The sequence below is a fragment of the Bos javanicus genome, chromosome 11, assembly GCF_032452875.1.
Source record: "Bos javanicus breed banteng chromosome 11, ARS-OSU_banteng_1.0, whole genome shotgun sequence".
Classification (NCBI taxonomy): Eukaryota; Metazoa; Chordata; class Mammalia; order Artiodactyla; family Bovidae; genus Bos; species Bos javanicus.
Genome location: NC_083878.1, coordinates 9739039 through 9763071, shown reverse-complemented (window position 1 = coordinate 9763071; position 24033 = coordinate 9739039). Strand labels below are relative to the sequence as shown.

At 39.5% G+C, this 24033-nt stretch overlaps 1 protein-coding gene across 1 annotated transcript in view; it reads right to left on the bottom strand.

Moving 5' to 3' along the window:
- Positions 1-24033, bottom strand: part of TACR1 (tachykinin receptor 1) — a 184428-nt gene that overhangs the window by 64291 nt on the left and 96104 nt on the right. Inside the window, exon 2 of the mRNA XM_061431817.1 lies at positions 8158-8352. Coding sequence (XP_061287801.1) covers positions 8158-8352 — 195 coding nt within the window. The remainder of the gene's footprint in view (positions 1-8157; positions 8353-24033) is intronic.

Sequence of the window (24033 nt, the reverse complement as noted above, 5' to 3'; positions counted from 1 at the left end):
TTTGCTGGAAAAGTCATGCTCAGAAAATAAAACATTGCTATTTTAACACAATTTTGAATTTTTGGTGTGAATCTTATATCTATAGTTTGTAATGAAATTAAGCTGACTGTTTATTTTTGGATCTTACATTTTACATTTAGATCATAGAAATTAACAAGTTGTCCATATGGTTCTGAACTCATTAAGAGCTTACGAGGTATTTAAAAGAAACTGCACAGATTTTGATTCTATTGCCTTTTATCAATGTAACTTTTTAGCAGTATTTTCATTCCTCTTTTCTCAAGCTGCAGCAGTGTGATTATTTACAGGTTTGCAGAAAATAGTGCATTTATCTTACACTCTAATATGCATTTAGGCCTGGTTTTGCTTTCTCTTTCCCAGTAAGTTCAGCAGCCTCTGAAACTTATTGTGACAGCACCAAAGAATCCCAGACTAGCTGGTCCCATCTTTCTCAGGGGCGCTTTCACCTCCTGATCAGGGATTGCCACATGGATTGCCCCTGACTGTCCGTGGTGGCTGCTGCGTCCTCTTTGTCTCTATCTGTGCACTGTCTACCAATAGTGAAATTTGTGGCAGTTTTATGACAGCCTTTCTAGTTTCTACATTAATGTAGGCTTCTTTTTCTCCTCCTTCTGTAGCTTTTTTTTTCTGGGAGTCAGAGTTAAAGGCTTGTTTTCATGCAACTCTTTCCCCCTAAAATGTCAATGCACTATTCATTATTGAATTAACTGCTTTCCATCAACATTGGTGACAACACCAGGAATGCTGGGCTGTATGGCTGTATAAATGTAGTGGGTGTCAGGGAGGAGATTAATCATAGCAGCTAGAATAAACAATCCTGGAAGCACAAATATGCTGACACCCTTTTGGCTGAGAACTTGAGTAGCTTGGCAAAGAAGCTATTTTTTTTTTTTTTTTTTCACATTATTTCACAAGAATGTGGAAAATCAGGGAGTAACACCACAGGTACTTTTTCCAGTATTCTTTCTTTCCTTTTTATTCTCTATCAATTAGTTGATTTTTAATTTTCAATATTGTTAATGAAAGTAAAGAATACGTATAAAAATAAAAATGTCAGGTAAGATGATGAGTCATGACATACAAAAGACCAAATGCTATAAGTGAAGACAGTCTTCTGTTATCATTGGTTCTAACAGAGAATTATATTAGGGTTAATATATCCACATTCATATACATTTCCACAAAATCTTCAGGGAATTAGAGTCATTGAGTGATGCTGTTTTCTGACATAGCTTCCCTTTCCAGAACTATTGATGATATTTGGAATCCAGAATAGCCACATCTTACTTCATGCTAAAGCTTTACCACAAAGTTATGTGTTAAGAAATTTAATTAACAGAAAATGACATATAACCAATATTATAAATGATTCAGGGAAGCTGAGATTCCCCGGGCTATCTAAATCTTATTCTGTGGGGGTATATTTCTCATTTTTCATCCTTATTTCTTGGCCATGTTGCTGACCCTCTGATGAAGAGTCCTCATTCATCTTCCTTGTCCTCAGGAGTATTGCCTATAACCCCACAGGACCACGGCAACTCGACAGTCTGTATAGCATCCTCAAGAGTGTGCTTGGGTCCAAATAACTTTGAAAATTACTGAATCTGCATTTTGCAAAGCCAAATATCTCATCTTTATACTTTCTTTTCTTTTTAATATGCTTTTTTTCTCCACCAAGAAGAATCACTTTTGGTTACCCATGCAATTCTTCTTCCTCACCAATCACTCCATCATTATAGAAGTTCCTACATAGTATCACAGTTTCACTAGAGGGGCCACAGCTACCAACTTGCTAAAATTATGGCAGGAATCAATTGTAAACTATGACAATATTGCATTAATAATAAGCCCAAGTCTTCACTTTCATGAATGTTAGAATGTTTGAACAGCAGTCTGTAGTTGCAGATTGTAGACATAAACAGTGATGGCAGAGGACATTAAACCTGTCCCTGCAGGTATCTAAGGATATAGCTAGAAGCAGCATACTTATGAAGTTTGATGTTTTATCTTACTAGTCAGCTACGAGAAGCCACTGGAGTAATCAATTTTCATAGCAGTTTAGCTAACAAAACTATTATTTACAAATGCACACACACATATATTCACATCAAATTGTAGAAACATGTTTAATGACACATGAAAATAATAGGAAATTTTTTATGATATGGTAAATGAATTAAGCAGAATATAAGATAAATATAAAAATTATGAAAAAATTCAACCCCACTCCTAATAAGAAACATGCATTTTTAACTTTCAGTTCAGTTCAGTCACTCAGTCATGTCCGACTCTTTGCAACCCCATGAACTGCAGCATGCCAGGCCTCCCTGTCCTTCACCAAGTCAGTGATTCCATCCAACCATCTCATCCTCCTCTGTCATCCCCTTCTCCTCCTGCCTTCAATCTTTCCCAGCATCAAGGTCTTTTCAAATGAGTCAGTTCTTCGCATCAGGTGGCCAAAGTATTGGAGCTTCAGCTTCAGCATCAGTCCTTCCAGTAAATATTCAGGATTGATTTCCTTTAAGATTGACTTTTTTGGTCTCCCTGCTGTCCAAGGGGCTCTCAAGAGTCTTCTCCAACACCACAGTTCAAAAGCATCAATTCTTTGGTGCTCAGCCATCTTTATGGTCCAACTCTCACATTGATATATGACTACTGGAAAAACCACAGCTTTGACAATATGGACCTCTGTCAGCAAAAAAAAAAAAATCTCTGGTTTTTAATACACTGTCTAGGTTTGCCATAGCTTTTCTTCCAAGAAGCAAGCATCTTTTAATTTCATGGCTGTAGGCACTGCCTGCAGTGATTTTGGAGCCCAAGAAAATAAAGTGTATCACTGTTTCCATTGTTTCCCCATCTATTTGCCAGGAAGTGAGGAGACTGGATGCCATGATCTTTGTTTTGTGAATGTTGAGTTTTAAGCCAGCTTTTTCACTCTCCTCTTTTACCTTCATCGAGAGGATTTTTAGTTCCAGGAAATAACAACCCACTCCAGTATTCTTGCCTGGAAAATCCCATGGACAGGGGAACCTGGTAGGCTACAGTCCATGGGGTCACAAAGAGTCAGACACGACTGAGCGACTTCACTTCCACTTTCATTTTTCTCTTTCTGCCATTAAAGAGGTGTCATCTGTATGTCTGAGGTTATTGATATTTTCCCAGCAATCTTGATTCCAGCTTGTGCTCCATCCAGCCCAGAATGTCACATGATGTATTTTGTATATAAGGTAAATAAGCAGGGTGACAATATGCAGCCTTGACATACCCCTTTCCCAATTTGGAACCAGTTCCTGTCATGTTGTAACTATTGCTTCTTGACCTGCATACAGGTTTCTCAGGAAGCAGGTGAGGTAGTCTGAGATTCCCATCTCTTGAAGAATTTTCCACAGTTTGTTGTGATCCACACAGTCAAAGGCTTTAGCATAGTCAATGAAGCAGAAGTAGTTTTTCTGGAACTCTCTTGCTTTTCCTATGATCCTATGGATATTGGCCATTTAGAAGCTCTTTATGAACTCTTATGGAAAGATGTCTAAGATGTATTAAGTTAAATAAAAAGGTACAGAACAATACACATAATAATCTTAATTTGTGTTACAAAAATGGCAACAATCTTTATTTGTGTTGACCGGTATGTACACAAGACACTTCAAAAGAAACTAAGAGCAATAATTCCCTGGATGGAAATTCATCAAAATGTTTGAGCCTTTATAAATAATGGGAATACGGGTGATTAAAGAAATTGTTAGAATTTTCACCATACTCTGTAATTTACTCGTAAAGTTTTAAATGATTTCCAAAGAAGATTAACCAAGTTTATGTGCAACATTTTGTAATCCAGATGTATGTACTTATGAATAATAGCAGCAGGGGATGAGTACTATGGAGAGCCTATGGGCTTGTTCTCTTATTAACATTGTCACATCCCTCCGAGCTCAATAATTTGTCTTAAAACCCTTAGACCAATTGGAAAAATTCCAAGTCTCTGCAACATAGGAGTCAGCAAGGCAAAATGCAAGTAAACATGAGAATGAGGTAGGCCCATTGACACTTTGGCTTATCCAGAGATGAGTACCTATGATTATCACTCCCAGGAAAAGCCCCACACCTTAGAAGAAATTTCTTATGGAGGACATTTTGGGATTATCCCCATCGAAGCAGTTTCTTGAGAGTTTGTAAAAGCAACCGCCTTTGAATAGCATTCAATTTTAAGTTAAATAAAAATGAAGCATACTTCCATAGGACTTCCTTTGTGTTCCAATGGCTGAGACTCCTATGATTCCAGTGCAGGGGGCCCAGGTTCAATCCCTGGTCAGGGAACTAGATCTCACATGCTGCAACTAAGAGTTTGCATGCTGCAACTAAAGATCCCGCATGCTGCAACTAAAGATCCTGCATGCTGCAACTAAAGATTTATGCTGCCAAATGAATAAATATTTTTAAAAATGAAACATACCTCCAGAAAAAGTGCATAAACCAAACTTCCTGGTATTATGAGTAATTTTAAAGCAAACACTCATGCTACTACCTATCACTGAACTGAAGAAATATGCCATTTCCTCAGAAGCACTTCCATGTGTCCCTTCTTGATCACATTCCTTTCCTTCCCTTGAGAGATAATCATAGTCTTCATTTTCATGGTAACTACTTCTTTGCTTGACGTTGTAGTATTACTACCTATTTATGGAATTAATAGTTTCTTCTTTTCCAAATACCACAAAATGTTTTCCAATGTGGTTTTATCAATGTATGCTTGTGCTGCTCCTGCTGCTAAGTCGCTTCAGTCATATCCGACTCTGTGCAGCCCATCAGGCTCCTCCATCCCTGGAATTCAACAGGCAAGAATACTGGAGTGGGTTGCCATTTCCTTCTCCAATGCATTCATGCACACTCAGTCACCTCAGTCATGTCCAACTCCGTGCAACCCTATGGACAGCAGCCTACCAGACTCCTCCGTCCACAGGATTCTCTAGGCAAGAATACTGGAGTGGGTTGCCATACGCTTCTAGCAGTCTACAATAGGTTCTTCACCAAAAGTTCTAAATGCTTAGCTTAGTCAGACTTCTGAACATTTGTGAGTCTAATGAGTAGGCAGGAAGGTTTCATTATGGTTTTAATTTGCATTTCACTGGTGACAATGGAAGTTTTGTGCCTCCTTATAAATTAATTGGTCATTTAGATATCTCTTTTTGTGAGGCACACGTTCAACACTTTTGCCTATTCTTTTATTGGGTTATTTTTCTTTAAAAGTGTTTAATGTAATCCATGTATTAATAAGAGTCTAAATGATAAATGATCAGGGTTAGAGGTTAACCATGCAGCCAGAAGGCAAATGTAGCAAACTAAGATTTTCACAAAATCTTTTAGTATAATTATCTGGCAGAAGTTGTTCATCAGACAAATGGGCCTAAACATTTGCCCACCACACTGTCTGCTGCCAGTCTGCCCACCATCTGCCAATGACATGTACTCAGATCAATGAGTGATGCTAACTGCAGTAGATAACATTCACTAGACTCTTCGCAATGTGCGTGGCACTAGCTAAGCACGTATCTTAATTAGTTCTGTCAACACCTCTATATGGACTATACTATTAGTCTTAGAAGCTTGAATAACCTGATCATTATGACTCAGTTTGAGAGTTATGTAGCTGGGAGTTGATCCCTCATTTAACTGGAGCCTATGCTGTTATCCTAATTATTACTTTGTCTCAAAGCAAAGTTTCCTTCCGGTTTCAGATTTGGAATTATCATGTATTGTGGAAATTGCAATCATTAGTTTTAACAGAAGAAAAGAATATAACTATGTGCTTAGTTTAGAACTGGTAAAATTTAAGTTGCCTAAAATATATCATAATGCATTATGGCAGATACTGACAAAAACAAAATAGGCTGGCATAAAGCTTACACTTATGTTTGTAAGACAATATGTGCATGGCAAATATGGACTCTTTCAACTTGTTACTGCATCTGTAAACATTTTTATACATCTTGAATAGATAAAATCAGATTCTCTTAATCTAGCCTCATATTTTAGGTTAAAATTGTAAAATAAACAATAGCAGCAAACCTAACCATAAGTCCAATAGCAGTTACCCTAAATTCTTGAAAGGTAACTTGAAAAGACAGCCTAAAACGTTGAGTCTCAGAGGGACTTCCTATTCATTCAGTTCAGTTCAGTTCAGTCACTCAGTCGTGTCCAACTCTTTGTGACCCCATGAATCGCAGCATTAGTAAGCATAAAACAGCAAAGTGTTTAAAGGTGAAACACTAAACACTACCGTTTCTTGGATGAGGTCATAGACATCTATGAGAAAAGAAACCTTTATTTCTAAGTTAAAATTTGAATTTGTTAGAAGACAGAAGAACTGTGCTTATTTGAAACAAAAAGCTGAAGAAAGGTGTGATCAGACTTTGAAAAGATCACAAGAGCTAAGAACTGAACTCCAGTTCACGAAGTTGATGGCAATTTCTGAAGCAGTTTATATAAAGAGCTTTATTTCAGAGGGCCACCCCACCTTTGAGGGAACCTTCTGGCTTGAACATGTTCATGGGTCCTGAACAGCTTGTAAAGCTATGCTCTTTCTCCTGCTGTGACTCTGCTCAGGCTTGTAGTTTCACTTGAAAGAAAAATGTTCACTACCTCCTAGGCTGAGTGTTAATCCTCCCACCGCTTGATCAGTTAAATCCCACTGTCTGTGTCTGGAAGGCAAAGTCTGAGCCTTACATATTGCTTTCTGGTAAGCCACATTGCAGTGTTCCATGGAACAGGTGCAGCAGTGTGACTCTGTGCAACAGGCTTTTGGACCCTCAATATAGGGGGCCAACAGGTACAGTGTTTCATTTTACCACTTAAGAAGTTCAAAGGTCTATAATGATTATACTATCTAATGAATTTGTTTCAATAAAAATATCTTTCATATGGCACTGAATAGCTTACAAAGTGAGAATATATTCTCTTGTTTGCTGTTCAAAATGATTGTTTACTGGAAGGAATGCCTTATTATGCTCCATTTAACAACCAGGGAAGACTGTGATCTTGCCCAGGGTCACATAGCTAGTTAACTGGCAATCTTATAATTAAATCCAGATCTTCTGGATCCTAACCAGTGGTCTTTTACAATTCCCTTAATAAACCCAAGGTTGGAAAATTATAGAGGTCTTTCAAAAGGAATCACATTATCAATGTGCTTTGAGTTCAGAAAACTGGTGTAATATAAATGTCATATTGCTGCTCACTTGGAACAAAACAAAGAAAAGACCATTTTAATGTTGCCTCTAAGATAAGAACTCTCAGAAAAATATGCCAGAATAGCTTCAAAAAACCCTAAATGTGGCCAGTCAAGTCCCTGGAAGAGAAGTCGGTCTGCCTGTTGGGGACCTGTAACTCGTATGGTCTCAATGTGCTAGCCTTGCCTTCCATGCATTTCACATGCATGGGTATTTTTTCCAGCTGAAAAATCCTGGAAGGTAGGTGTTTTGGTTTAGTTTTCCCCAGATACAGATCTTGAGATAAATATTCAAGTGCAAATGACTTATTTGGAAGGAGAAACGACAGTAGGGAATGGATATCAAAGGCTGTGTCACTGAGCCAGCTATCACCAGGGTGACTGGAGCTTAATTGTAAGAGGAAACCCTGAACACAGTAAACACACACCCCACAGAGACATCCCACCTGAAGGGTGAGGGAGCTGGCGTGTTCATATGCCAACTCCCGTCAGTCATTTTTTGAGAACTGCTGGGAGTAAGGGTTGGTGTTAATTCCCTCACTCTCTGGCATGCTGTGCAAGAAGGCAAAGTGGCATTCTATAGGTGAAGAAGAGACTTCAAGGCAAAGGAATGCAGACATTGGCAGGGCAAAGTAACTGGTTTTTTAGCATTCATTTGGTTCATTGGCAGGAAGAATATGGAAGTGCACCCAAATGACCCAGGTCTTATACTATAAAACTTTTCATTCAAAGTCCAGAATAGTATTGGGGACATAATAGTTCCCTCATAACTATGGACATACCAACCTGAAATCAGAGTGGTTGTGAGAAATACTTACAGATACAAATTAAATCCTGATCAACAAAAGAACATGGAAAGAAAGAAGGAACAAGAGAAGGCAAAGAAGGTGCTGGGAGTCATCTCTACTCACACTTTCTCATAAATCTTGTTGGGATGCTCTGGCCATTCGATCATGCACACCACTCTGTTGGGCATGGTCTCTGTGGTTGAATAGTAACCCTGGGGGAAGGCCAGGAGGAGAGCCAGGATCCAGATGACACAGATGACCACCTTGGTGGCTGTGGCCGACAACCTGGGCTGGAGGGGGTGGATGATGGCCATGTACCTGGAATGGAGAAGAAAGGACAAAATTCCAGTTTGGTCACCAAAATCTGCATTAGGGATTATGCATTGTTCCTGCCCAGTGAAAAATTCCTTAGAAACCCTTTGAGTCCTGGTGATTTTTATGACTATTCTAACCTTAAGCTATGTGATTTTTATGACATGAATGCAAAAACCTGTAAGAAAAATCAGCCAGGTGTTTTAATATTTTAGAACCCATCTGGCACTTTCCAAGGAGAGACATTCTCACCCTTGTAACTCTTATGCTAGGCGCACGATGCCCCAGTATAGGTTGGTGGCTTACAGCAAAATCAGAAAAATAAGAACAATTTGTGAATTTATTCAACACAAAGTCTATATCTTTTTTAGATTAAGGAATAATCGTGATAGAAATAGTAGTTTTTAAAGTCCCCGTATGACGGTTTAAAAGGCTAGCAATCCTATACAGGTCCATACAATTTGAAGGCAAGTGAATGTGTATGAATGAGAAAGCAGTGACCTAAAGCCAACACAAAGCAATGGTTCCTGGAGAAAACTTCACCAATTCAGTGTGGTTAAAATAAAAAGTATGCTTCATGAAAAGAAAGAGACTCCACCTTCTGAGACAGACACACTTTTGCATATTAAAGGCCAGGGTGGATGAAACCTTTTGCAGGAAGAGTGAAGGAAAACGAAGGATGACTTCAGGCCTGGAGCCATTTCTCCATCTCTTGCTTGGTATTGAACAACAAATGGTGTCTTCTGAATGAGTGCCCACATCCAGATTTGTGTGTTGCTTTTCAAATTCAGCAGAGAGTTTAGAAATAACAAATATTCCAATCAGCATTTCATATCAGTTATAATCATATCAATTCTGCCTATTGCATTTAAAAAGTCAAATACCTTTTAAAGAATAGGTTTAGCCCAGTCCCATAAGACTACTACCCTGAGCTACTGAGGTGCACGGTGGGCAGGAACCAAGCAGCCTGGGGTGGAACATAGCCCATGCCCCTTCTGGGGTGCTGCTCCCTTCCCCCAGGTTGTAAGGACTGGAAGTCAGGAAGCTTGTTCTTGAGAGGGTGCTGGACTCAAAGTGGCCACTGTCAAGTACTCCTACCTCACTGGCCTAGATACAGAGTCCTGGCAGGGGGAAAAGGAGCCATGCCTCACATCCTTTCCCATCCCTTTGTTACTATTTTGCACTCTTAATACCTGCCAATAACTACTGTCTACACTGAAAAACAATTTCCTTTCTTGCAAAGTTCATAGATCCATCCCTTTGAATTATGTCTTATACTGCCTTTGGGATTTAGGTATCCAAGAAAATCTCAGAATCATGCATTTAATTCTCTGACATGCAGGTGTTTCTGACTTCCATGGGACTGAAAAGTCAATGGAGACAGAAATGAGCAGACAAATAGAATAGCTGCCAGCTGTCTCCATGTAATTCTCTTTTACAGTGTTCAGAATCTAGCATCTCTAGGCTGATCCAATTCCTCCTTCCCCCCAAATCCCAACCTCTGATAACATAAATCTGATCATTTTTTTCTATGAGTTTGTTTTTGTTTGTTTTTGAAGTATAATTGGCCTACAACACTATGTTCATTCTTGGTATACAACACTGTGATTGGATATTTGTGTGCAGTTTAAAATGATAACCTTAAGAAATCTAGTTACAATGTGTCACATACAAATATATTACATAATTATTGACTCCCCACACCGTATATTTCATACCCCTGTCTCTACTCTTGTTTAAATATTACAGTCATTGTGCCCCTCCTTTGCCAAACACAGTGTCAGCATGACCCTGAAAACTTTATCACCTATTTGGGAAATAAAATTATGCCTTAACAAAAAAACACTAAAGGGAAGTAGACTTGAAGTCAGGAGAGGGTTGAATCAGAAAGAGACTTGCAAAAGATATTGTGGTGGAGGTGAGTAATAATCTATAAATCTCTTGGTTGAGTTGGCGGCTATAAAGTTTGTCACTCAGCTGCCAACTACAGAGCATCAAAAGGGCAAAAACAACTCTCAACATGCAGTGAATCAAACATTGTCTGGCTACTTCCAAGGGAGGTTCAGTGTACTGCAGACCTGATGACCTTCCATACTTGCGGTGGTATTCTAAAAAGAATCTTGAGAAGTCTTGAATTCTCTCCTGGTTCTGCCTCTTTTTTTGCTGCCTGACAGCAATAAAGTATTGGTTTCCTCTTAGGTCATGGAATGGTTGTGGCAACCCTAGAATCAGAGCCAACAGAGGTGGATTTGTGCAACTACTATTGTCTTGGTGGCTGCATGGGTGCAGGAGGGCCTAGAGGAGCTATGCCACATTGAAGGTGAGGAAGGGCAGCGGTGAGGAGATACCCCTCATCCAAGGTAAGAGAAACCCAAGTAAGACAGTAGGTGTTGCAAGAGGGCATCAGAGGGCAAACACACTGAAACCATACTCATGGAAAACTAGTCAATCTAATCACACTAGGACCACAGCCTTGTCTAACTCAGTGAAACTAAGCCATGCCCGTGGGGCAACCCAAGATGGGCAGGTCATGGTGGAGAGATCTGACAGAATGTGGTCCACTGGAGAAGGGAATGACAAACCACTTCAGTATTCTTGCCTTGAGAATCCCATGAACAGTATGAAAAGGCAAAATGATAGGATACAGAAAGAGGAACTCCCCAGGTCAGTAGGTACCCGATATGCTACTGGAGATCAGTGGAGAAATAACTAGAGAAAGAATGAAGGGATGGAGCCAAAGCAAAAACAATACCCAGCTGTGGATGCAACTGGTGATAGAAGCAAGGTCCGATGCTGTAAAGAGCAATATTGCATAGGAACCTGGAATGTCAGGTCCATGAATCAAGGCAAATTGGAAGTGGTCAAACAAGAGATGGCAAGAGTGAATGTCGACATTCTAGGAATCAGCCAACTGAAATGGACTGGAATGGGTGAATTTAACTCAGATGACCATTATATGTACTACTGTGGGCAGGAATCCCTCAGAAGAAATGGAGTAGCCATCATGGTCAACAAAAGAGTCCAAAATGCAGTACTTGGATGCAATCTCAAAAATGGCAGAATGATCTCTGTTCGTTTCCAAGGCAAACATTTAATATCACAGTAATCTAAGTCTATGCCCAACCAGTAACACTGAAGAAGCTGAAGTTGAATGGTTCTATGAAGACCTACAAGACCTTTTAGAACTAACACCCCAGAAAGATGTCCTTTTCATTATAGGGGACTGGAATGCAAAAGTAGGAAGTCAAGAAACACTTGGAGTAACAGGCAAATTTGGCCTTGGAATACAGAATGAAGCAGGGCAAAGACTAATAGAGTTTTGCCAAGAAAATGCACTGGTCATGACAAACACCCTCTTCCAACAACACAAGAGAAGACTCTATACATGACATCACCAGATGGTCAACACCGAAATCAGATTGATTATATTCTTTGCAGCCAAAGATGGAGAAGCTCTATACAGTCAGCAAAAACAAAACCGGGAGCTGACTGTGGCTCAGACCATGAACTCCTTATTGCCAAATTCAGACTTAAATTGAAGAAAGTAGGGGAAACCACTAGACCATTCAGGTATGACCTAAATCAAATCCTTTATGATTATACAGTGGAAGTGAGAAATAGATTTAAGGGCCTAGATCTGATAGATAGAGTGCCTGATGAACTATGGAATGAGGTTCGTGACACTGTACAGGAGACAGGGATCAAGACCATCCACATGGAAAAGAAATGAAAAAAAGCAAAATGGCTGTCTGGGGAGGCCTTACAAATAGCTGTGAAGAGAAGAGAAGTGAAAAGCAAAGGAGAAAAGGAAAGATATAAGCATCTGAGTGCAGAGTTCCAAAGAATAGCAAGAAGAGATAAGAAAGCCTTCTTCAGGGATCAATGCAAAGAAATAGAGGAAAACAACAGAATGGGAAAGACTAGAGATCTCTTCAAGAAAATCAGAGATACCAAAGGAACATTTCATGCAAAGATGGGCTCGATAAAGGACAGAAATGGTATGGACCTAACAGAAGCAGAAGATATTAAGAAGAGATGGCAAGAATACACAGAAGAACTGTACAAAAAAGAGCTTCATGACCCAGATAATCATGATGGCGTGATCACTGACCTAGAGCCAGACATCCTGGAAGGTGAAGTCAAGTGGACCTTAGAAAGCATCACTAGGAAGAAAGCTAGTGGAGGTGATGGAATTCCAGTTGAGCTATTTCAAATCCTGAAAGATGATGCTGTGAAAGTGCTGCACTCAATATGCCAGCAAATTTGGAAAACTCAGCAGTGGCCACAGGACTGGAAAAGGTCAGTTTTCATTCCAATCCCAAAGAAAGGCAATGCCAAAGAATGCTCAAACTACGGCACAATTGCATTCATCTCACACACTAGTAAAGTAATGCTCAAAATTCTCCAAGCCAGGCTTCAGCAATATGTGAACCGTGAACTTCCTGATGTTCAAGCTGGTTTTAGAAAAGGCAGAGGAACCAGAGATCAAATTGCCAACATCCACTGGATCATGGAAAAAGCAAGAGAGTTCCAAAAAAACATCTATTTCTGCTTTATTGACTATGCCAAAGCCTTTGACTGTGTGGATCACAACAAAGTGTGGAAAATTCTGAAAGAGATGGGAATACCAGACCACCTGACATGCCTCTTGAGAAATTTGTATGCAGGTCAGGAAGCAACAGTTAGAACTGGACATGGAACAATAGACTGGTTCCAAATAGGAAAAGGAGTACAGCAAGGCTGTATATTGTCACCCTGCTTATTTAACTTATATGCAGAGTACATCAAGAGAAATGCTGGGCTGGAAGAAACACAAGCTGGAATCAAGATTGCCGGGAGAAATATCAATAACCTCAGATATGCAGATGACACCACCTTTATGGCAGAAAGTGAAGAGGAACTAAAAAGCCTCTTGATGAGGGTGAAAGTGGAGAGTGAGAAAGTTGGCTTGAAGCTCAATATTTAGAAAACGATCATGGCATCCGGTCCCATCACTTCATGGGAAATAGATGGGGAAACAGTGGAAATAGTGTCAGACTTTATTTTTTTGGGCTCCAAAATCACTGCAGATGGTGACTGTAGCCATGAAATTAAAAGATGCTTACTCCTTGAAAGGAAAGTTATGACCAACCTAGATAGCATATTCAAAAGCAGAGACATTATTTTGCCAACAAAGGTTCGTCTAGTCAAGACTATGGTTTTTCCTGTGGTCATGTATGGATGTGAGAGTTGGACTGTGAAGAAGGCTGAGCGCCGAAGGATTGATGCTTTTGAACTGTGGTGTTGGAGAAGACTCTTGAGAGTCCCTTGGACTGCAAGGAGATCCAACCAGTCCATTCTGAAGGAGATCAGCCCTGGGATTTCTTTGGAAGGAATGATGCTAAAGCTGAAACTCCAGTACTTTGGCCACCTCATGCGAAGAGTTGACCCTTTAGAAAAGACTCTCATGCTGGGAGGGATTGGGGGCAGGAGGAGAAGGGGACGACAGAGGATGGGATGGCTGGATAGCATCACTGACTCGATGAATGGGAGTCTGGGTGAACTCCGGGAGTTGGTGATGGACAGGGAGGCCTGGTGTGCTGTGATTCATGGGGTCGCAAATAGTCAGACACGACTGAGCGACTGATCTGATCTGATCTTTTGAATTTGGCCAATGACTGAACCTGGATGGTCATGGCTAGTGTCTTTTTGAGTGTTTGCATTACTGTTGCAGAATTGTTTACTGAAGCATTTCCCAGAGAAAAAATCTTTCATCTCCAATGCTGGACCTGCAGCCATGAAGATGCCTGTCTCAGCTTCAGCATCTCCCAGGCTCCTGCTTTCACTGTGGCTGTGCATTCTCAGACTTCACAGGAGCTTAAGGAGAATGCATAAGGGAGAACATAGTAATTACACTGTCCCTTTTGGATGTTGTCTCAAATACAAAGTTTTAATTTACTTTTCAGTTCAGTTCAGTCACTCAGTCATGTCCAACTCTTTGCAACCCCATGAATCGCAGCATGCCAGACCTCCCTGTCCATCACCAACTCCCAGAGTTCACTCAGACTCACGTCCATCCAGTTGGTGATGCCATCCAGCCATCTCATCCTCTGTCATCCCCTTCTCCTCCTGCCCCCAATCCCTCCCAGCATCAGGGTCTTTTCCAATGAGTCAACTCTTTGCATGAGTTGGCCAAAGTACTGGAGTTTCAGCTTCAGAATGAGTCCATCCAATGAACACCCAAGACTGATCTCCTTTAGAATGGACTGGTTGGATGTCCTTGCAGTCCAGGGGACTCTCAAGAGTCTTGTCCAACACCACAGTTCAAAAGCATCAATTCTTCGGTGCTCAGCTTTCTTCACAGTCCAACTCTCATATCCATACATGACCACTGGAAAAACCATAGCCTCGACTAGACGGACCTTTGTTGGCAAAGTAATGTCTCTGCTTTTGAATATGCTATCTAGGTTGATCATAACTGTCCTTCCAAGGAGTAAGCGTCTTTTAATTTCATGGCTGCAATCACCATCTGCAGTGATTTTGGAACCCCCCAAAAATAAAGTCTGACACTATTTCCACTGTTCCCCATCTATTTCCCATGAAGTGATGGGACCAAAGGCCATGATCTTCATTTTCTGAATGTTGAGCTTTAAGCCAACTTTTTCACTCTCCTTTTTCACTTTCATCAAGAGGCTTTTTAGTTCCTCTTCAGTTTCTGTCATAACTGTGGTGTCATCTGCATATCTGAGGTTGTTGATATTTCTCTTGGCAATCTTGATTCCAGCTTGTGCTTCTTCCAGCCCAGCATTTCTCTTGATGTACTCTGCATATAAGTTAAATAAGCAGGGTGACAATATGCAGCTTTGACATGCTCCTTTTCCTATTTGGAACCAGTTTGTTGTTCCATGTCCAGTTCTAACTGCTGTTTCCTGGCCTGCATATAGATTTCTCAAGAGGCATGTCAGGTGGTCTGGTATTCCCATCTCTTTCAGAATTTTCCACACTTTGTTGTGATCCACACAGTCAAAGGCTTTGACATAGTCAATAAAGCAGAAATAGATGTTTTTCTGAAACTCTCTTGCTTTTTCAATGATCCAGTGTATGTTGGCAATTTGATCTCTGGTTCCTCTGCCTTTTCTAACTCAGAACAAATGTTAAAACATAAGTAAATGTAATCTAATACTCATCCTCATGCCCAACCTGGTGATATACCACTTAGAATGTAATGTGACTGGGGCTTAACAGGGATTGCATCAGCATATTGGTGCTATAGCTCCAAATAGGTGGCAGAAAGCCATATTTTATTTTTATTGCAAAAACTGCAATTTGGAAGCCCATTTCAGTTAACTCTGCCATTTCTTAAGTGTAGGAGATATTTCAGTGACAGATGAAAGTATTGTACATAGAAAGCCAGAGGAAATAAAAAAGATTAACTTCTAAAGTCAAACATGTATATTTTCATTTGTATGAAATAGAGCTATTTATAAATCTCTCTCCTCTTCTTTCTTTCCCCCTTTCTTCTTTCTCTTTCAATTCTCACTTCTGGGGCTTATGTGACACACTTCTTTCTTAATTACCTCAAGTCTAGTACCACTTGAATGACTTGTCTATAGATGGGTGCACATTTTCTTTCTAGCAGTCCATTTGTAGTTTGGATTCCATTAACATATACTTATATATTTATTTGTAACCACCCTGAATAATTCTTGCTTATTCAGTTGCAAGTTATCACAGAGTAAGTGCTGCAAGCCCCAGGAAATTACATTCAATAAATATTTATTGACTGCATTGTGCTCATGAGACTACAAGGCAGTCAATGAAATGTCTTTCCAGTTTATGCATTAATCATCAGGCTGTCAGAGACTGTCCAGAGGCTGTGTGGGAGGTGGGGTATGTTCTCCACTTCAGGCTGTTTCAGTCCCATGAGGGCCATCGGCTCTGATTTGAATTGTATGTGGCCTCTCAGATGAAAACTTGAGGTTCTATCTTCCTTTTGCATGATTTTGCTTATAAAAAGAGCTCTCCATCTAGCCCCTTAAATCTGGCAAAATACAAGTTTGCATATCTTAAAAATCACAGAGTGAAACAACCTTATTATGAGAAAGGATTCTTCTGACAAGCTGCAGTATCATCATAACTGTCTCCTATGCTAGCCCTTAGTCATTTGGCAAAGAGAATGTTATTCCTTTGCTAGGAGATCTGTCTTACCAGGTCCTTCTTCTACACTATCGCTTCCAATTCTGGTCCTTGCCCTCCTTATTCCCACTCACATCTTCCTGTGATGGTACAAGGTTTGTTTTTTTTTTTTTTTTAATGGACTGAATCTCCCTGGGTTCAAATGACCAGGAGGAGTGACAGTTGAGAGCATGGCTACCTGAGGAAGGTAGTTGCATGTTAATATCTTTGGCTTTCTCAGTGCCTAGAATATAGTAAACACTCACTGAACACTTAATTGAATAAATGAATGTGTAAATTTCATGACACATAGCAGGGACTCCATAAAGGTTGTTGAATAATAACACATGCAGCAAGAAAACCACATGCACATTATACCTTTGTTTCTCACAGTATGAACATATGTGAGAATAATGTGTTTCTGTCATACAGACATTTGAGATCATCCTTGCAGGAATGATCTCACTGGATCCAGGTCTTTCAGAATCTCCTAGCTCTTAACATTTAACTCTTAAATTCTCAGTAAGTATTTGTCAAATAATGTTTGCATTGACCACTTTGTTGGAAACTGTACAAAATTCAGTCTTTCTACATGGTATCTCCCCTTGGCTCTTCCTCCCAACAAGAGGTCACGTCATTCTTTCTCCTAGTCCCCTCCATTCCATTATAAGGACCACCATTCCACTGTAAGGAACACACAGTTTTATACCCAAGGCCACTAAGGCTTTGTCAGTTTGGGTTTTTTCTAGGACATTTCTTTAATTACAAAATTCAGGGACCTCATTTAGCCAGATCACTTGACCAGAAACTTTGTCTATTTAACTAAGACCAAGCTCACAACCTATAAATGAAGAGGTCTTTGAGCAGCCAATAGAGATGACCAGAGTTCACATGCCTACTAAAGCACTGTGGTAATGGCAGAGGCCCTCACATTCTCACTGCCATGCTATGCATAACTCCAAATAGCTTGAGTTTTTTGCCTCCAAGCCCCAGTAGATTTGTAACACTGTTAGTGAACTAATTTCAAAAAGTAGCAAATGACAAGATTGCATAAAATTTCAAGAGGTGTGCAGTATGCATGCTTAATCATGTTCAGCTCTTGAGACCCCATGGACTGTAGCATGTCAGGCTCCTTCGTCCATGGGATTTTCCAGGCAAGAATACTGGAGTGGGTTGCCATTTCCTTCTCCAGGGAATCTTCCCGACTCATGAATTGAACCCAAGTCTCTGGAATTTCTTGCATTGGCAGGTGGATTCTTTAACACTGAGCTACCTGGGAAGCCTGGGAAGATTTCAAAGACAAGATGGCATCAAGAGCCTGTGACAATTTAGAGTGAACTGAAGGAAGGGATGTGGCTGATTCTTGTCCAAGCTCTCCTGTTCAGGTGTGATCAAAGAAGGACCAATGTAGTTCAAAGATGATTCAAATATAAAGTTTTCAACCAGGGCTACCATAAAAGTACACATGACTAAGGCCTGAAATGAACTATGGGTAAAATGCAGTAAATATCTAAACCAAATATAACACCCTGAGTGTTTTCAGGAGCAGCTAAGATGATAGAGTAGGAAGACCCTGAGCTCAACTCCTCCCATGGGCACACAAAAATTAGAACTATTTGTCTGTGATAATGGCATGATTTCCCATAACTAAGTATATAAAGAAGCAGGAGACACCATCTTCTCCTCCTGGTCACCTCTATTTCCCTTCTCCCTCTTCTCTTCTCTATATAACGCCATGAACCTCTTTGGGTGTTCCAGACTGTGGAGAGCACACAGGGAATTGATTACTGGCTAGCTTGCTCTCTCCTCTTTTGACTCCCCCTCTTCTCCTCCTGGTCAACTCTATCTCTCTCTTCCTTCTTCTCTTCTCCATGTAACTCTGTGAACCTCTCTGGATGTCCCTCACTGTGAATAAGTTTTTCACCATTAACTTAGATGTTTTATCATCTGTGCTGTATGGATGGAGAAGTTTTGAGGCTAATGTAAGAATAAGACTGAAAGCCGTAGGCAGGAGGCTTAAATCCATAACTTGAGAACACCAGAAAACTCTTGATTCCAGAGAACAAGAGCTTATCCAAAAGCCTCCATATCTACACTGAAACCAAGCTCCACCCAAGAGCCTACAAGTTCCAGAGCAAGACATACCACACTAATTCTCCAGCAACACAAGAACACAGCCCCAAGAACTAAAATATAGGCTGCCCAAAGCCATGCCAAACCCACAGACACCGAAAAACTCACTACTGGACACTTCATTGCATTCTAGAGAGAAGAGATCCAGCTCCACCCACCAGAACACAAACGAAAGCTCCCCTAGCCAGGCAACCTTGACAAGCCACTAATCTAACCCCACCCAAAGGGAGCAAGCTCCACAATAAAGTGGAACTACAAACTTCCAGCCTACAGAAAGACCACCCCAAACACAGCAATCTAAACAAAATGAAAAGGCAAATAAATATTCAATATGTAAAGGAACATGATAAATGCCCACCAAACCAAACCAAAGAGGAGGAGATTGGGAGTCTACCTGAAAAAGAATTCAGAACAATGATAGTAAAGACGATCCAACATCTTAAAAACAAAATGGACTTACAGATAAATAGACCAGAGACAAGGATTGAGAAGATGCAAGAAATGTTTAACAAGGATCTAGAAGAAATAGAAAAGAGTTGATCAATAATGAATAATACATTTCCCCTAAAGTCAGGAACAAGACAAGGTGCCCACTCTCACCACTACTACTCAACATAGTTTTGGAAGTTTTAGCCACGGCAATCAGAGAAGAAAATGAAATAAAAGGAATCCAGATTAGAAAAGAAGAAGTAAAACTCTCACTGTTTGCAGATGACATGATCCTCTACAAAGAAAACCCTAAAGACTCCACCAGAAAATTACTAGAACTAATCAATGAATATAGTAAAGTTGCAGGATATAAAATTAATACACAGAAATCCCTTGCATTCCTATACACTAATAATGAGAAAATAGAAAGAGAAATTAAGGAAACAATTCCATTCACCATTGCAACCAAAAGAATAAAATACGTAGGAATATATCTACCTAAAGAAACAAAAGACCTATGTATAGAAAACTATAAAACACTGATGAAGGAAATCAAAGTGGACACTAATAGGTGGAGAAATATACCATGTTCATGGATCAGAAGAATCAATATAGTGAAAATGAGTATACTACCCAAAGCAATCTATAGATTCAATGCAATCCCTATCATGCTACCAATGGTATTTTTCAGAGAACTAGAACAAATAATTTCACAATTTGTATGTAAATACCAAAAACCTTGAATAGCCAAAGCAATCTTGAGAAAGGAGAACGGAACTGGAGGAATCAACCTGCCTGACTTCAGGCTCTACTACAAAGCCACCGTCATCAAGACAGTATGGTACTGGCACAAAGACAGAAATATAGATCAATGGAACAAAATAGAAAGCCCAGAGATAAACCCACGCATCTATGGACACCATATCTTTGACAAAGGAGGCAAGAATATACAATGGAGAAAAGACAATCTCTTTAACAAGTGGTGCTGGGAAAACTGATCAACCACCTGTAAAAGAATGAAACTAGAACACTTTCTAACACCATACACAAAAATAAACTCAAAATGGGTTAAAGATCTAAACATAAGACCAGAAACTGTAAAACTCCTAGAGGAAAACATAGGCAAAACACTCTGTGACATAAATCACAGAAGGATCCTCTATGACCCACTTCCCAGAGTAATGGAAGTAAAAACAAAAATAAACAGATGGGACCTGATTAAACTTAGAAGCTTTTGCACAACAAAGGAAACTATAAGCAAGGCGAAAAGACAGCCTTCAGAATGGGAGAAAATAATAGCAAATGGCTATTTACTACTGAAGCAACTGACAAAGAATTAATCTCAAAGATATACAAGCAGCTCATGCAGCTCAAGACCAGAAAAATAAATGACCCAATCAAAAAATGGGCCAGGGAACTAAAGAGACGTTTCTCCAAAGAAGACATACAGATGGCTAACAAACACATGAAAAGATGTTCAACATCACTCATTATCGAGAAATGCAAATCAAAACCACAATGAGGTACCATCTCACACCAGTTAGAATGGCTTCTATCAAAAAGTCTACAAACAATAAATGCTGGAAAAGGTATGGAGAAAAAGGAATCCTCTTATACTGCTACTGGGAATGCAAACTGGTGCAGCCACTATGGAGAACAGAAATAGAACTGCCTTATGATCCAGCAATCCCACTGCTGGGCATACACACCGAGGAAACCAGAATTGAAAGAGACGTATGTACCCCAATGTTCATCGCAGCACTGTTTACAATAGCTAGGACATGGAAGCAACCTAGATGTCCATCACCAGATGAATGGATAAGAAAGCTGTGGTACATATACACAATGGAATATTACTCAGCTATCAAAAAGAGCACATTTGAATCAGTTCTAATGAGGTGGGTGAAACCGGAGTCTATTATACAGAGTGAAGTAAGTCAGAAAGAAAAACACCAATACAGTATATTAACACATATATATGGAATTTGGAAAGATGAGAATGATGACTGTATATGAGAGACATCAAAAGAGACACAGATATAAAGAACAGACTTTTGGACTCTGTGGGAGAAGACGAGGGTGGGATGATTTGAAAGAATAGCATATAACATGTTAATATATAACATGTATATTACCATATGTGAAATAGATCACCAGTCCAAGTTTGATGCATGAAACGGGGCACTCAAAGCCAATGCCCTGGGACAACCCTGAGGGATGGGATGGGGAGGGAGGTGGGGGGTGTTCAGGATGGGGGACACATGTTCACCCATGGCTGATTCATGTCAATGTGTGGCCAAAACCACTACAATATTGTAAAGTAACTAGGCTCCAATTAAAATTAATTATTATTTTTTTAAAAAGAAGAAGACATGTGGCAGGTGGGCAAGACATGATATAGTCAAGACCCACAACACTGGGGAAGTAACCAACAAACAGGAGGATAATCACAATAGTAGAGGTTCTTCCCAAAAAGTGAGGAGTCCAAGCGCCACACAGAGCTCCCAAACTCTATGTGGATTGTGGTCTTTACCAGAAAGGTGAGTCCCCAAACACTGGGCTTTAAAGGCTATCCAAGTTTGCATATGGAAGAGCTAGAGGGCTTGAGGAAACAGACTCTGTCTGGCCTTAAAGGGTGCATGCAAAATTTCACACTCCCAGACCACATACAGAAGCAGTAATTTGAAAGGAACCTGGATCAGATCCAATTTCTGATCTTGGAAAGCCTTTCAGAGAGGCAGAAGGGAATTAGGATTCCTGTTGGAAACACAGACTGTCAAGGCAGCCATTTAAAAAGAAAAATGAACAATGATGTTTATTCCATATTAAAAGCAAACAAATAAAAAGCAACCAAACAAGTTAAAACCACACACCACCTGATGTCAGTAAGGACACTGATATTTTAATCTACCAAGCTGTTTGTAATGAGGGCTTTTAAGCAATCCTACTTTCTATAATGAAAGCTTTAAAAGGGGCCAGGATAGCTGATGTCAGCAGATTTTTAAAAATTTTTAACTGGAGGATAATTGCTTTACAATGTTGATTGCCTGGAGAATCCCAGGGATGGGGGAACCTGGTGGGCTAGGTTCCCCCGTACAGAAAACTGTACGGTTTCTGCTGTACAACAACATGAACCAGCCATTAATATACATATATCCCTGCCTTCTTGAGCCTTTTATTCCACCCATCTAGGTCATTACTGAGCACCAGGCTGAGCTCCCTGTGTTATACAGCAACTTCCAACTAGCTATCTATTTCACACATGGTAATGTTTATATGTCAATGCTACTCTCTCAATTTGTCCCACCCTCTATGGGTGGGACATGACTATAGGTGGTATAATCATTTTGACAATATTGATTCTTCCAGTCAAAGAACATGGCATATCTTTCCATCTGTTTGTGTAACCTCTGATCTCTTTCATGAGCATCTAATAGTTTTCAGAATACAGGTCTTTGGTCTTCTTAGATAGGTATACTTCTCTTTCCGATCTTTTGTTGTTAATGTATAGATATACAACCAATTTATGTGTATTAAATTTGTATTCTGTGACTTTACAAAAATCATTGATGAGCTCTACTAGTTTTCTGGTAGCATCTTTAGGATTTTCTATGTATAGTATCATGGCATCTACAAACTGTGACCACTTAACATCTTCGTTTCCAGTTTGCATTCCTTTTATTTCCTTTTCTTCTCTAATTGCCATGGCTAGGACTTCCAAAACTATGCCGAATAAAACTGTCAAGAGTGGACATCTTTGTCTCGTTTCTTATCTTAGAGGAAATGCTTTCACCTTTTCACCATTATGATGTTGGCTGTAGGTTTGACATGCATGGCCTTTATTGTGTTGAGGTGTGTTCCCTCTGTGACCTCTTTCTGAAGAGTTTTTTTTTTATCATAAGGGGGTATTGAGTTTTGTCAAAAGATTTTTGCAACTATTAAGATGATCATATGGCTTAAATTCTTCAATTTTTGAGGTAGTATATCACACTGATTGATTTACAGATGTTGAAAAATCCTGTATCCCTGAGATAAATCTCCCTTGATCATGGTGTATGATTCTTTTAATGTATTGTTGGATTTGGATTGCTAGTATTTTGTTGAGGATGTCCTGCGTTTATGTTCATCAGTGATATTGGCCTGTAATTTTTTGTGTGTGTTATCTTTGATTTTGGTATCAGAATAATGGTGGCCTCATAGAATGAGTTTGCAAATATTTCTTCCTTTGCAGTTTTTTGGAACAGTTTCAAAAGAATATATATTAACTCATCTCTAATGCTTGATAGAATTTGCCTGTGAAGCCATTTGGTCCTGTAATTTTGTTTCTTGGGAGTTTTTGCATTACAGTTTCAATTTTAGTACTTGTGATTGACCTGTTCATATTTTCTATTTCTTCCTGGTTCATTCTTGGGAGATTATATCTTTCTAAGAATTTGTCCATTTCTTCCAGGTCATGCATTTTATTGGCGTAGAGTTGTTTCTAATAGCCTCTTACAATCCTTTGTATTTCTGTGATGTCCATTGTAACTTCCTCCTTTTTCATTTTTAATTTCATTGATTTTTCTTGATAAGTCTAGCTAAAAAAAGATTTGTCAGTTTTATTTTTTTTCAAAACATCAGCTTTTGATCTTTTGACCAAAAGTTTAAATTGATCTTTTCTTTTGTTTTCTTCATTTCTATTTATTTCTTATCTTTATAATTGCTTTCCACCTACTAACTTTGGATTTTGTTTGTTCTTCCTCTAGTTGCTTCAGGCGTAAGGTTAGGTTGTTTATTTGTGAGTTTTCTAAGCTTCCTTCCTAGAACTGCTTTTGCCATGTTCCATAGGTTTTGGATTATTGTCTTTTCATCTTCTTTTGTCTCTAGATACTTTTTTATTTCCTTAGTCATCCATTGTTTAGTAGCATAATGTCTGGCTACCATGTGTTTGTGTTGGTTTTTTGTTTGTTAGTTTGCATTTTTTTTTTTTTT